We start from the raw sequence: 14,486 nt of genomic DNA on the forward strand, positions 1-14,486 counted from the left end.
AGTGAATTATTAATGAAATTCTGCAGAATATTGTTTACATGAATGAGAATTTCATTTTTTTTCTTAACTTGGCAAACGACCTGGAGTTGTGAAGCATAGTGTATAGATAGCAAACTGAATAAGAAGTTACTATGATGCCATCATTGGCTTCCTTGTACCAAGATAATGACTTAAAGAATAGAAAATTGAAGCATAGATTGCACTTTAATACAACTAGTTAAACCATACTTCAATTCAATGAAAAGCTTTAGTTGCATAAATAATAGGCATGCTCCAATGTTGAGTTCAAATAGCATCAGAGGCCAATCATTCATCACCACAATATGAGTCTTTCCCATCAGTTTGCCACTTTCTGCTCAATTTGTTGTGTATATATGGGAGTTTTGGAAACAAACTTTTGAGTTTCAATTTGATTCATATTCAGTAGCTTAACAAGGAGGCAATCACTTAAAACAAGCATTTTTGTTCTTCAAACCTGCTTCTTTGGTACACCTATTGACAAAGCTAGTTACTTTACTTAAAGAAGCTTCAGAACTTTGAATAACATGGCTGGTCATTTGCCAAAGTTAAGATAAAAAATGAAATTCTCATTCATGTAAATAATACCCGGCAGAATTTCTTCATACATAGAAACTTTTCATATTAATTCACTCCAAATTGGAGTCATGGCCAAAAGTAAAAGTTTACACCTTCAAAAAAACCCAACAGCCTTCAACAATAAAAAAGCTACTATTAGTTAACATCATCAGCTCCACTTCCATATCCTAACCAACATGTTGTGCTCTAATTTGCCAATTGCATCAACTTCTGAATTTCCATCTTGAGGGCAAGTTTTTAAATACTCCTCAGGAACAATCCCAGCGTGTTCAGAAGGATCTAATGCATTCCATTTAACAATTGTGAGATTAGGGCAATTCTTCCCAATCAACACCAGAGCCTCTGGAGATATTTTATGGTAATAGCTGATGTCAAGTTCCTTAATCATGGTGCACCGAAACGCTATGTCAGCGATGGATGCATCAGTCACATTCGGGCAGCACTTGATCAAAAGAACCTCAAGGTTTGGGAACCTAGAAAAATACAATTACAAGCACATATCACATTGGCATATATCTAACTCCAATTACCCACAACAGTCCATGAAAAGTTGAACTTAACAAACAACATTTGAAATGTACCAATAAAGAAAAACATAAACTACTCACTTCCAGGCCTCAAAAATCTAATTTTTCCAAACAAAAACTAAACATATAAACCTTTCAGCTCACCATACATCAATCAAGAACAAAAATTCATTCCCAAAAAACAAGTTTTAATAATCACCCTGCTAATCCCCACACCACACCACGACAATAAAAACCCACAACCAAAACCTTCCCACTTTTCAATTCCTCATTCCTTTTCCACAAAAATCCAAACTTCCATAGAAAATCCAAACCAAAACCAAAATGAATCAAACACGAATAAATAAATGCAAGATAACATTAGCTTCATAACTTGAAGGTGAAGATGAATAACATTAGCTCCATAACTTACATACCAACTTCAACATTTTCTCTCTTAGTGTGACTAAAAGTTTCGAAATTGGTAAAATTACAACATCAATGCTATACCAAATCCTTAGAAATTTCCACTCTTTCCTCTACTTCACACCAGTGGTACCCTCCTACTCCAAATCAAAGATCAGGGCATACAAATGCATTATTTTTTCCACACTCAACCCATCAATCAACAATGAAACTCCCTCAAAACAGACCAACCCAGATGATAAAATGCTTAATAGAGATGGAAAATACTAACAATATGCAGACCAAACAAAAGGGTAATCATAATAGACCTCAGAAAACGCATCAACAAAGTAGTCATCTTCAAATTCGATCCATTGCATCAACAAAACAATTTAGAATTCATTCCTACAACCTCCCAACAAAACACGCCCAAATCCAATAAATTGAAATACACCCAAATCAATTTGATTCAACGAAAAACATAACACAAGATGGTGAGGGGAAGGAGGAAATTGGGTGAAGAGAGAGAGAGAGATGTGAGGAGTCGAGAGATTGTGTTCGATTCAGTTCATTACTAGATGGTGAGGGGAAGGAGGAAATTGGGCGAAGAGAGAGAGGGAGATGAGAGGAGTCGAGGGATAGAGATCTTGTTCGATTCAGTGTTGACGTTAAAGTACTATTTCAGATCGTTAGTGAAGTCTATGGGCTTTCTGTGTTGTCAGTTTAATGGCCCTTAGATTGAACCACGCTGACGTGGCAAGCTCACAATGTTATCCAAGCAGATTATAGCAAAATGAATTCTAGTAGAGAAGCCGAGTCCTTTTTTTTTCCCTTGTCACAATAATTAGCTACAACATTTCTCAGCAACACATCACAATGCCAACACCAGTGGAGAAAGTATTGAAATGGAGCCAGATAGATAAAAGTTAAAATGGAGAGTCACTTATTAGGAGTCTAATGCAATTGTTAAAATGGATAAAAAAATTAAACATGCTCTTCAAAATAGCTAAGGAACAAAAAAAAAAGTGTTATAGAGCTCTAGCAAAACTAGCTTATTTTGGTCAAATTTTAGCAAAAGTAACTAAAAAGCTATTTTAGCTAGCCACTTTTAAAATATGTCTATATCGATTACTTCTCTCTATTTTAGCTAATTTTGAACTTATATTATTTAATAGATAAAGAAAAAATAATTTAAATGAATTTATAAATTACATTAAACAACCTTAAAAAATATATTGAACTAACAAAAATAATAGAGTCTGCCTCGCTCTCTATCAAGATAGCTAACAATTAAAAATGGAGAGCCACTGCGAGATGAGATTCTCTATAATTTAAAACATTCCTTTTAAGTTATTTTATGTAATTTATAAATACATTTAAACTATTTAATCTTCATTTAAAAAATAAAATAAATTCAAAACTAACTAAAATAGAGAGCATTAATGCAAACGTAATTCTAAAATGGCTAGCTAAAATGACCTTTTAGCTACTTTAGCTAAAATTTGACTTTAAAATGGCTAACATTGCTAAAGGTGCTCTTAGGAGTCTGGTGCAGCTGCTAAAATCAATAAAAAGCTAAATATGTTCTTCAAAATAACTAAGAAGCTAAGATAGAGAGTCTGCTAAAGATGGTCTAAGAGCATCTTTAACAATGCTAGCTATATTTTAGTCAAATTTTAGCTAATGTATCTAAAAAGTTATTTTGGCTAGTCACTTTTAAAATATGTTTTATCAGTGATTTCTATTTTAGCTAGTTTTGAATTTAAATTATTTTTAAATGAAGATTAAATAGTTTAAATATATTTATAAATTACATAAAATAACTCAAAATCAATATTTTAAATTATAAAGAGTCTCATCTCGCTCTCTATATTTAGGAGCGAGATAGCTAAAAGTTATAATGGATAGCCACTTAAGTGTCTGGTGCAGTTGTTAAAATAGATAAAAAAAAACTAAATATGCTCTTCAAAATAGCTAAATAGTCAAAATGGAGAGCCTGCTATAGATGCTTTAATAGATTAGATTTGGTTATGAATCTAATGTAATTAATAAGAGATGTATTTGGTACTTAGTGATTGAAGTTTTTAACCCACATATTAGTCTGACCTAGCGCTCTGCTAGGGTTATCGTCGGCCTCCCACCTTCGACAAAATTTTCAAAATTTCCAAACTTCGATGGCCATGGCCATTGCTAGCCTTGTGGCTGATTGGTTATTGTTTCTTAACTATTGCTTTCGTACTGTTGCTAGGAGTGCCGCCTTGGATTTGGTTCCCAGCGGTTGTTGGCTGGGACGGCTGTTATGGTGTTCTGGTGGCTTCTCTGAGACCGAGCTTTGACAGCGTGGATCTGAGTTGGCCTGTATCAGATCGAAACGACTGGGTTTCGGATCGGAGTTCTCAAGCTGGTCTCTTTGCTGTGGTTGGGTGTCGTCGTAGGGCGGATATGGTCGGGGTTGATTTGGATGACAGTTGTTGGGGTTTCAAGACAGAGTTTGCTATTTCTAGATCGAAGGAAATGGTGGATGATCGCAATGTTCGCACTGATGTTAGACGTGGTGGTTCGCTGCAACGTTGACGAGGTGCCGGGGTTGGATGGGCCTGGCCGGATCAGGTGACCGATCTACGCTTGGTTGATGTGATGGTTGAATCGTCCTTTGGCTGCCAGATTGAGGAGCTCTGGTTTCCGGTTGTTGGTGGAGCAGATCGCGTTGGCGACGGCGGTGAATTCTTCGCCGGCAACTGGACGAAAGCTGTGGACGATGGAGGTTGGTCTTGGTGGGTGGCTTGGGCTTCCATGTGGGCTTGTTTTTTTGGGCTAGGGTTCCTGGTGGGTTGTTCTGAGTTGTGTTGGTGGGTGTGGTGCTTCTCGGCCCATCAGCAAAGTGACATTTTATTTGTTCTATGCTTGGTTTTGTTTCCCCTTTTCAAGGTGAAGGGCGAGACTGTGCCGATTGTGGAGGCTGCTACTGCAGAGGGTAATGTGGAAGGTGCTATGTCACTTTCTACTAATAGTTTAATTTAATTTTTGTTTGGGTCGCAAAAACCAGAGCCTTAGTTGTTTCCCTTTTATGTCTGCTTTGAGGTTTCTTGGTTTTTGTTAGAATAAAGGTGCGTGGATTTCCTAAAAGGTGGGTGTACTCGGGATTTTTTGGGATGTTATTCTTCTAGAATAGGGTTTCATGAGGTTCTAAGGAACGATTGCTTTCTGTCGACCCCATTGGGGTGTTTCGTTCTTGTACTGCTTGCTGAATTTAATGAAAGGGCTGACCTATTTTCGTTCAAAAAAAAAAGTTTTTAACCCACATATAAAGCATAAACGATGAAAAATAGTGCTCACAAGATTTATGTGGTTTGACAAACTTATATGACTGTGACTAAAAGATGCTATTTATTTACCGTGAAAATTGTCAAAATACAACTAGCCGATACAAAAGTTCTTGTACGTTTATCATCCGGAAAAGCCTTCTTTTCCTTCTTGTTGAGATTTGGCAACACCTATGGCTCACACTCCCACGGAAGTAGCAAACTATTTCAATAGTAATTAGTTCCGTTTTCAATTTAGCAAGACTTATTAGTAATTGTTGCTTAGGCCTTAAACTGTAATTGGACGCCCCATTGTACGTAAGTACAATATATCTATCTGTCTTCGTAGAGATTCTTCCCATTGAATAAGCTTGTTGGCGTGTTTGAACCTTTTGTAGATGTTCCATGTCCCTATCTTTGGGCACTTGCGTAATAGCTCCATGCCGTTTTGCATTTGTATTCTCAGAACTTCCAGGTCCTCCTTCAAGCGATCCAACAACAGCCCACTAGGTTTCTTTGTCACCTTGACCAGTGGTTGTAAGGAGTCAAGGGCACATTCGATGCTCTGGAGCATGGGTTTATATGTGACGTGCTCGACCATCAGCCGCTGAACGCTTTCGTATAACACATTGAATAGTTTCTCTAGATCATACCCTGCTCCACCAAAATCAGAATGCTTAAGCAATTCATATTGATTTCATTGATCGTTTACTTGTTGACTCACTTTAGGAAACTTCCAAGTCAAGAAAGCAAAAATCATATCTGACAAAGAGACTTACTGTTCCATGGAAATTTTGGAATAGTGTATGACACACATCGATTTTTTTTCATGGTTAACCAGCTAATAGAAAGTGCAATTAAAAATATAGAGAAACATGGTATATACTTTGGTAATATTACGAAATGATAAAATGAAAACTTGCAATATATCTCTCGCATCATAAGAATTTTATTGCAATATTAATGCAGTAATTAACATACGATAATTAATTACTACATAGTAGTAACATATGTATATTAATACATTTTGTTGGATAACAGCGGAAGCGTAAAATAAGAAAAATTAATTTGGAGTAAGGAGATATGATGCATGACTGACACATAATATGGGAGATGTACATTCCGAAGACATATACAGAGCTCCTAGAGAAAGATATGAAGGAGACACTCAAAATAGCTGATAAAGGAATTCACTCTGATAAAACTTCTACAAAATACTCCTCGATCTACACCTTACTCAGCTAAACTAGCCTACTTATATAGGCCTTTACTAGACATTGCCATAAGTATGACAATTACAACAGACATAAGTATTAGACCATTACAATAACCTTAAACCTTCCTAACTCCCATAACCTATAAAGTCACTAACTCTCACCATTATTTTCACCATAACTCTCAACATAATTCTAAATTAATGTTATTTCCAACACATTTCACTGAAGTGTAACATTCTTTTCTAAACTCGTGAATTTTAGAAGCTATATATATATATATATATATATATATATATATATATATAGAGAGAGAGAGAGAGAGAGAGAGAGAGCGAGGCCTCGCTCTGAAATTAAAGTGTGAGGTTAGAGTTTAAGGTCACTTTTTGATCTCATATCCACATCTCAACCGTTCAGTTTTTAAGTACTAATGTATAGATCATCTCTACAAAATTTCAGCCAAATTGATGATCTTTAAGGTATCTAACTCGCTTAAACCAATGCACGAACTGAATCTGTCCAACATAAACCGTACTAGCTTTAAGACAGTTATCAACCTTAACGACCATCAATTTGGCTGAAATTTTGCAGAGATGATCTATACATTAGTACCTAAAAACTGAACGGTCGAAATGTGGATATGTGACCGAAAAGTGACCATAAACTCTAAAAGCTCTGGATAGGATGTGTGTGTGTGTATATTTTTCCAAGAAAAAGTTACCTGTTCCGGCATCAGTGACTTCCCTTGCTTCCTGCTGCTTCATCATTTCTTCTATCACTCCTTGCAATTGAACAAGCTGTTTAGCGTTGTTTTGGAGTGCCGAAACAAACTTGTCCTGCAGATCTCTCGCTTCTTCCTGCTGCAGCGTGCGTTCCTTCAGCAGTCTCTCATTGAACTCTTGCATCTCAACAAGTTGTTGCGCAGTTTCCTTTGCCACCATCAAGTTCTCCTTAACGTCCCTCGCTTGCTGCATCAACACCTGTTTCAAGAGCCGTTTCAGAGTTCCATCCAACTCCACAAGTTGGTCTGTGTAACGAGACTTGATGCGGTTCCACATGCGAAGCTTGGAGAGCTTGAGAACAAGCTTTTCCGCCTCCCTCATTTGTTTCTCGAGATTTTGTATTTCATCGTTTGGGAGACCCAGTTTCAGGTTGTGTTCTCCTATCTGTTGGATGATGAGTGGTTGAATGGAGTCTAAGGTGGATTTGAGAGCTCCGAGGAGGGGTTTAAACTGCATAAACTTGCCCACTACTAAGCCTTCCTTAACCACATCGTAGAGCATGGTGAACACTGTTCCTAAACCAGCCCCTGCGACTAACTCGGCCATAACTTTTTGCAAACAAACACCAAATTCTGGTTTGTAATGACTAATGAGAAATATATAGGAGGACCAGGTTTAGTTTGGACATTACGACAAGGCAATGATGGAAATACAGGAGTATGCGTCGTGCAGTCACTGCGAAGATGCTAAGAAAAGTTAGTGTGTGTGAGAAGGGCCACTGTAGACAAGACAAATAAAGTACTTGTACTTTTTTTCTAGATTGATCATTATTAATTTAATAATTTAATTTACCCCATTATAATTAGGTCACTGATTAAGTAATGGAAGGCATTCTCTCAAAAAAAAAAAAGTAAAGGAAGGCATTAGACAAGCATGTATTGTACGTGCAAAAGTAATCACTCTGTTAATTTAGTGGTGATTATAAATCACATTACTTAGGGAAGTACTAGCAGTTCTCAACTTCAAAGTCGTTTATTCAATAAAAATTTTGCATGGAAATGCTTTTGTGTGAAATGCTTCTGCAAGACTAGAACCCTACAATAAATTGAGTACATTTTTGAAACCTATAAAATTCTCAGATCTGATGTTTGAATATAAATGACATGTCCTCCAGCGCTCTGGAGGATTTGAAGAAACAGAAAAAAGAAAGCTGTACATGGTTAGATATCTAAAAGCTCTCGAGGCACTTCGCCTAGTAGTACTACACATCTGAATATAGCTGTTACTAAAAGTTCTTAAAACAGTAATCCGGACAAGGGATAAAGTTATACAGTTTTCTCAGAATACAGCAAGCAAGTCGATACAAGATTGTTACCTTCTAATTACTAAATAACTAATACAACCTCCATGCTTCAAATTCAATCTCATTCATCGATCTTCCAGAGTGGGCTGTTGTTTCTACTGAATGGAACTGAAATGAAGGTAATACATACAAGAAAGATTTTGACATACTCCAAAGTGGAAATGTATAGGTTCTATCACCAGTCTCATAGGAAATAAGATAACTGCTCCTTCTTTCTCGACCCCCCTTCCCCATATAGGTCATTCCACTGCTTCAATTCATTCATACTAGCTCCCTCAGCTGCAAAGCTAGCTGCAACCTGCATTCCGAATATATAACAGGAATTAGCGATGATACTGAATCAGCCAAGTGGATACAAGAATGCCAAGAGAGAGAGAGAGAACTGAACATATGTCTGGTGGGATGAGCACTGGGGAGGGAGGAAGTGTCCGGTTCCACATTGAAGAGAAAACTCTTGCGAGTACTATTAAGCTCAAAATACTGGCACATATGAAGTAAGAGAGTAAACGTACTTGATTCTTTGCCTGCCGGAAGTCTTCCATATTAAGGGGTCTGAGGGTGATCACTCTTGCCTCTTTCTGTTCTTCTTTTGTATCCGAGACGGCTTCTGGATTTCGTTCTTCAGAAGCATCTTGTTGATTTTGTCTTTCTGCAGCTCTCTTCTTTTTCTCCTACAGTCAAGAACAAACATTGATGATTGAATAAAAGTTGCCGTCCTCGATCCAAACATTTGTGATCCAAACTTCCTTAGAAATAGATCATCTTACCAAATCCTTTTGTCTCTCTGCCTGTATTAACTCCCTAACAGGCCGATAGGCAGCTGTGGTGCACAAATTCTGTTCAAAAATGATGTCACAGTCAATTCTAATTCAGACCCAATTAAGTATGCATTGGACCACCAGACAACCAAATATGTAATCTAATTCTCTGACCTTAAGATCACTTCCACTATATCCTTCAGTCATAGTTGCAAGCTCCTTGAAATCTAGCTGGTCATCCACCTTCTCTTTTGACAGCAGAGTCCTCATGATCATTTCTCTGTTCTCTGCAGTTGGTAGCCCAACCAATATTCTGTTTTCCACACAGCTTTGTCATTAGCAAAATTATTTCAGAAATTATTATGTTACCAATTTTTTAAAATATCAATATGTATCAAAAGTCCCACCAACATTTACTACAGAATTGCTACTACACTGATACTATCAATCAACAGAATATATCATATATGATTTGTACCTCCGTTCAAAACGCCTAATAATTGCTTCATCAAGGTCAAATGGCCTGTTGGTTGCAGCAAGGACAAGGATCCGCTCCCCTTGTTTAGTCATGAGACCATCCCAATGAGTCATAAATTCATTCTTTATCTTTCGCATGGCTTCATGCTCTCCGACTCGGGTTCTCTGCCCAAGCATGCTGTCAACTTCATCCACAAAGATGATAGTTGGAGAGACTTTGGATGCTAGTGTGAACAAAGCTCGGACATTTTTCTCATCTTCACCAAACCATTTGGAAGTAATGGTAGACATGGATACATTGATGAAGCTAGCTCCAGCCTCCCTAGCAATGGCCTTTGCCAGCATAGTCTTCCCACTACCAGGTGGACCAAATAGCAATATACCTCTACAAGGCTTTAAAAGGCCTCCATTGAAAAGATCTGGTCTCCGCAGTGGGAGCATTACTAATTCTTGAAGGGATTCTTTAATCTCCTCCAGGGCACCGATATCAGAAAATGTTACACCAATCTCATCGGCTGGTATAACCTCTGGTCTTATTCGCTTCTCAAATTCATTATCGGGAACTTCCTGTTAAGAATGTTCATGACACCAAAACATATATAACCTTTCTCAGTATGCTGAATGAGAAAGGAGTGTTTTATCAAATAACTTTAGGCACAATAGTGAAAAGTTAAAGGAAGAATGGTTACTTACAGGAGCTTTAAAAGCTGGGACTGGATTGTCAGCATCTGTTTTTGGTGCAGAAGATTCTGTTTTTGTGGTTAAAGGTTCTGGTTTTACCAATGAAGCTACCGTCTCTGCTCCACTTTTTTTCTCAGGAGCAGTGCTTTCCACTTTTGTTTCCGGATTCGCACCAGCAGCCCCTTCCTTTCCAGATTCCTACAATTAACAGAAAAGAATAAGGAGTGATTAAACCAGTACTGTTTTCCTCGAGTTATAGAGGTATACAAACACAACTACATTATACCTTGGAAAATTCGGCCTGTACTTCCAGCTTCATTGTAGCTTTGCCACCGAACTTTCCCTCTTGGAATATACTTAATCCATGAGACAAACTGGTTTACAAAAAAGTCAAGTAAGAACACAGAAGGCACATAAATTGTGATACTATTATTGGAAAGAAAATAACCTCACCTCTTGGATGAAATCACAAGTTTTCCATTTCTATATTCAGGATCTCTGTTATTCATTAAATGATAAGAAACAGCTGATACCACAATCTCTTCTATATAGTGACTGAGATCCATTGTGTCGGCAATGCAAATTGAACCTAGATCATCACAGTCGAGATCATTAGCTGAAAGGACTTCCATAATGTGGTTTTTGTTATCCTGAACCTGAATCATCTTCATATCTTCCTCTAGTTGAGTCTTCCAGCTAACAAGATGTGACTCATTTTCAGGAGGTCTGATCTCGATGTTGTAAGGGAAAAGTGCGGTAAGCCTGTCATCAACATCTCTGTAGTCATTATCCAAATCCACAATTCGGGAACCAAGGATCAGCACAGCTCCGGATAATTTGTCCAACATTTTCTGGAACAAGTTATATATCCTTTGAGATCTAGATAAGATGTTGTCGATGTCCCTCAGATACAGCACAATGGGAGTGGTTTTTGAAACATAAACCAAGACCTAAAAGTATAACGTTCAGCAATCAATATCATGATGGAGAAACATTTTAGAGACTTATGGGGAAATATATGGCACGTTGTTGACTGCTAAAAATCGCAATAAAGGACCAAAAAGCACCACCAATTACCTTGTACAGGGACTGTATGAAAAGTCTTTCATCAAAAGACCAGCTGCTTGTGCGCTTAAGAGAAGCTAAAAATGCAGAAGGGTTCATCAGAATCGCACAGAAGAACAAATGAAACTTCAAACTGCATGTCTTTTCATCATGAAAAAGTGCATCAGATGGCATGATTTTAATTAATGCATACAACAAATTGAAATTCAGACTTGTACATCTAAAAATGTAACTGCCTTGTTTTAGATGGCCTGTCCTATGAAGTATATTTCGGATCAGTAGTATTAACTTCCTGTTCTGTCTCTCAATTCTTTAACTTGCAACTTACTCCTACAGTCCTACTGATTATTTTTTAATACATGTGAGAGGAAAGAACCTGGATTTGAAGGAGTACCCTGAGAAGCAAGGTTACTGATATTAGCTGCAGCAGAAGCATTTCTACGAAGCTTTGGAGCATTTTTAGAACCTTCTAGTCCCCTGCAGATACAGGATTAAGTCATAGTCAGAAAACTTATCTAAACTAAGTTAAAAACTAACATATTTCCCTGTTAACCAATCAAAAATTTCCCCTCCAAATACCTGGATCCTAAATCCACACCGCTGCTTTGCCTTCGTAATGTGCCTACAAGCAGATATCATGGTGAGTGTTTTACCCAGGTAAAGAATCATAGAATAGTATGCAAAGCGAAAATGGTGTAAACATCATAGAATAAAACCTTTGGGTTCCTCCTTTTGAGGAAAAATTGAAAATGATCCAAATAGACCAGAGAGCCGATCTAGTGTCATCTCCGAAGTGGACCTTTTAAAAGCCTACAAAACATGATTTGATATAAAAGTCCGTAAACTTCAGCAAGTTAAACGTGTGACCCAATGCAAACTTGGAAACACAAGTAAAACTTTACACAACCACAGGAGGTAGAAAATATTACTGAAACACCTTTATATCATTCTAATTAATTTCACAATTTTTACACAAGAATATACTTCAAATGATCTGAGGAAAGCTTACAGATGCTTTATTGCCAGTACCATATTTGCTCTGAATCTGTACAAAACAACATTATAAACATTAGTAGGACAGGAAACAGAACACATATATAAAAATCTGTATATACTATATAAGGCTTCTTATACTCACCTTTAATGAAAAATCTGTTACATCTAAGAGCAGCAACTTGGCTTGGAAGTAATGGGCTAAAGCCTTGGCAAGCAGTTGTTGGTAGAGTTCTTCAAGATTTACCCACGAAAGAAGAAACAATGATAAGAATTAACAACCATGAGAATGTTACAGGGATTATAGTGTTATGGATTACAAACCAGCAGGCCCCGAGAGCAAAATAGCCCGACTCGCCGGAGAAAGATTCCGGGTGTACTTAGAAACCTCAGCCCTCTTCAGATGGACATAGGCCGCACTCGTTAACAACACTCGAGTCTGTTCACTGTAAATCAATTCATTCATAAAAAAATAAAAGTTACAACAAGAAATAAGAAGAATTAACAACACAGATCAAACCAAATAGGAAATTGATACTTACTTGAGGTAATAAGGGAATTGGTCGAAGGTGACCTTGCTGTCTCTGCCATCAACGATCTGTCGTAGCATCTCCTGCTCCACCCTATCTGGAGTTATGCCGTTAGACAAGCCCTCGTTTCCGGCCCATTTGCTCATCGTCTGACCCGAAGCAAGCCCAAGACCGACTCCGACCCCCATCCCCACACCCAACGCCGACAGCAGTATACCTTTCTGCTCCATATTCCCCTCCCTCTGTATTCTTCAGCACTCTTGTCTTTTCAAACAAAGCAAACAATCTGATCCATACAGAAGCGTTTTGTCGCCACAAGAACCAAAAATTTACAGCTAAACTTAACCTGTAACACCTTGAGAATACAGAGTACTCACAAAATGATCGGAGACTATAAAAGCTTTGATCCTTGAGTGTTCAGTGCTACACAACAACGTGGAAGAAAGGATAAAATTCAGTTTCTGTTTTTTTCTTTTTCAACAAAAACCAATCTCGCAATATTTTGTCTGGTTTCAGACAGAGAACTGAAGAAAGCCGGAAATATGTTATGCGAATTTTTCTCAACCTCTGATGTTTTGTGTTTTTGTGTGTGGAAGGGTGTGTGATGTGAGTTCAGGGATGGGGCGAAAGAAGTGGATCGCCGGGAAAAGATGGTGTATGGCGGCGGAGAGAGAGTGGTGGTGAGGAAGTTGGTTCCCGCTTTTGCAGGGGAAGACTGTTGGTGTGTGTGAGATTTTTAAAGAGAGAGGGGGTGTGTGTCACTGTTTTACGTGTCGAGTTTTGGAGGGATTGGGTATCGGTTTGACAGTTTATTATTGCACAAAGGTCCTTGGGATTTGAAACCTCTTTGACGCTCACTTATCTTTCTCTCTCGCGATGATTACATAAATTGTCACTAAATTATAACGCATTTGATATTTGGTCTTTAATATTTTAAATTTTGCATTTCACTCTAGTTATTTTTGTCAAATTTATAGACACAATTAAATTTGAGGGTATTTTCGATCTAGCATAATTGAGTTTGAAACTTGATCAAACTTATCAGTGTCTTATAAAAGAAGAATATGAGTGTGTGGAGATAAAGAAATAAAGAACAAACTTTTTCTTTCAGCATATTAACTAAAATATCATCCAAATAGTGAATATTTCTTTAACCGACCAAATTTACAGAATGACTAGAATGAAATACGGTATCAAAATCGAATGATTGAAGTGATATATTAAAAAATGAGTGACTAAATCAAAGTTAGTGGTTAAAGTGTCGAATGAGTCAAGTTTTAGTAGAATTTGTGTAATTTTGTCTTCTTCTTTTCCTTTTTTGGAAAAGAAAAAAGAATTCAACAAAATAACAGGCAAAATTTAAATTTATAGTCCAGATCATAGTCACATAATAAATCGTCCATTTATCTAGTACATGTAGCCTATAGATAACTAAATTCGTTTGACATTTCGAACTCTACGTAAGTTTTTAAGAGAATGAATATCGATTATGAAGTTAGATGTCAATCTGTCACATACAAATGAGTAATGCTATGAATTACCTTTTAGAGCACCACTTACATCTCACCTTCTATGATAAATAATGTTTATGAACACAACATTTAAGAAAATTAATCTAATATACAGTGCTGTATTAGATCAACTACTACAAAATGTTGTGAGATTCCTGTGATCACACTTAAAAATAATATATTCACACTTAAGATGTGAATATGTGGTCGAAAAGTGGGTCTAATGAGTGATCCCTTAAAATGGCCAAAAAAAGAGATCATTTACTAGAAGGACTTATATATATATATATATATATAACCTTGCTCAGGTGCGGATATAGGTGCGGATATCCGCACCTAAGCAAAAACGTAAGGATTTTGTG

At 37.2% G+C, this 14,486-nt stretch overlaps 2 protein-coding genes across 3 annotated transcripts; both read right to left on the reverse strand.

Annotated features, from left to right (window-relative positions):
• Positions 1-621: 621 nt before the first annotated feature.
• Positions 622-2,098, reverse strand: LOC133742510 (F-box protein SKIP1-like). The gene is made up of 2 exons (XM_062170197.1): positions 1,838-2,098; positions 622-1,070 (listed from the first exon to the last, which is right to left on the reverse strand). Exons 1-2 carry the CDS (start codon positions 1,864-1,866, stop codon positions 746-748), a joined length of 354 nt encoding a protein of 117 aa, XP_062026181.1. The 5' UTR covers positions 1,867-2,098; the 3' UTR covers positions 622-745.
• A 5,761-nt stretch (positions 2,099-7,859) lies between these two features.
• On the reverse strand, positions 7,860-13,328 carry LOC133707382 (uncharacterized). 2 transcript variants are annotated; one of them, XM_062132950.1, is made up of 16 exons: positions 12,626-13,328; positions 12,408-12,529; positions 12,229-12,317; positions 12,100-12,135; positions 11,807-11,900; positions 11,670-11,712; positions 11,485-11,567; positions 11,103-11,167; positions 10,479-10,975; positions 10,312-10,399; positions 10,038-10,223; positions 9,346-9,911; positions 9,042-9,180; positions 8,877-8,945; positions 8,622-8,780; positions 7,860-8,407 (listed from the first exon to the last, which is right to left on the reverse strand). In XM_062132950.1, exons 1-16 carry the CDS (start codon positions 12,841-12,843, stop codon positions 8,294-8,296), a joined length of 2,568 nt encoding a protein of 855 aa, XP_061988934.1. In that variant the 5' UTR covers positions 12,844-13,328; the 3' UTR covers positions 7,860-8,293. The 2 variants fall into 2 exon arrangements, with proteins under 2 accessions (XP_061988934.1, XP_061988933.1); XM_062132949.1 differs by having other exon boundaries at positions 7,861-8,407; positions 11,467-11,567; positions 12,626-13,327.
• Between the last annotated feature and the right edge of the window lie 1,158 nt (positions 13,329-14,486).

This window comes from Rosa rugosa, chromosome 4 (assembly GCF_958449725.1).
Source record: "Rosa rugosa chromosome 4, drRosRugo1.1, whole genome shotgun sequence".
NCBI classification, from domain to species: domain Eukaryota; kingdom Viridiplantae; phylum Streptophyta; class Magnoliopsida; order Rosales; family Rosaceae; genus Rosa; species Rosa rugosa.

Excerpts from the sequence above, each read along its gene's own strand:
- LOC133742510 (XM_062170197.1), bottom strand. The coding sequence starts at position 1,866 with ATGACTACTTTGTTGATGCGTTTTCTGAG. Across the intron at positions 1,071-1,837 it reads TTGTTGATGCGTTTTCTGAG|GTTCCCAAACCTTGAGGTTC; the intron begins GTCTATTATGAT and ends GTATTTTTCTAG.
- LOC133707382 (XM_062132949.1), bottom strand. The coding sequence starts at position 12,843 with ATGGAGCAGAAAGGTATACTGCTGTCGGCGTTGGGTGTGGGGATGGGG. Across the intron at positions 12,318-12,407 it reads TTTGCTCTCGGGGCCTGCTG|AACTCTACCAACAACTGCTT; the intron begins GTTTGTAATCCA and ends TAAATCTTGAAG. Across the intron at positions 11,713-11,806 it reads TCAAAAGGAGGAACCCAAAG|GCACATTACGAAGGCAAAGC; the intron begins GTTTTATTCTAT and ends ATCTGCTTGTAG.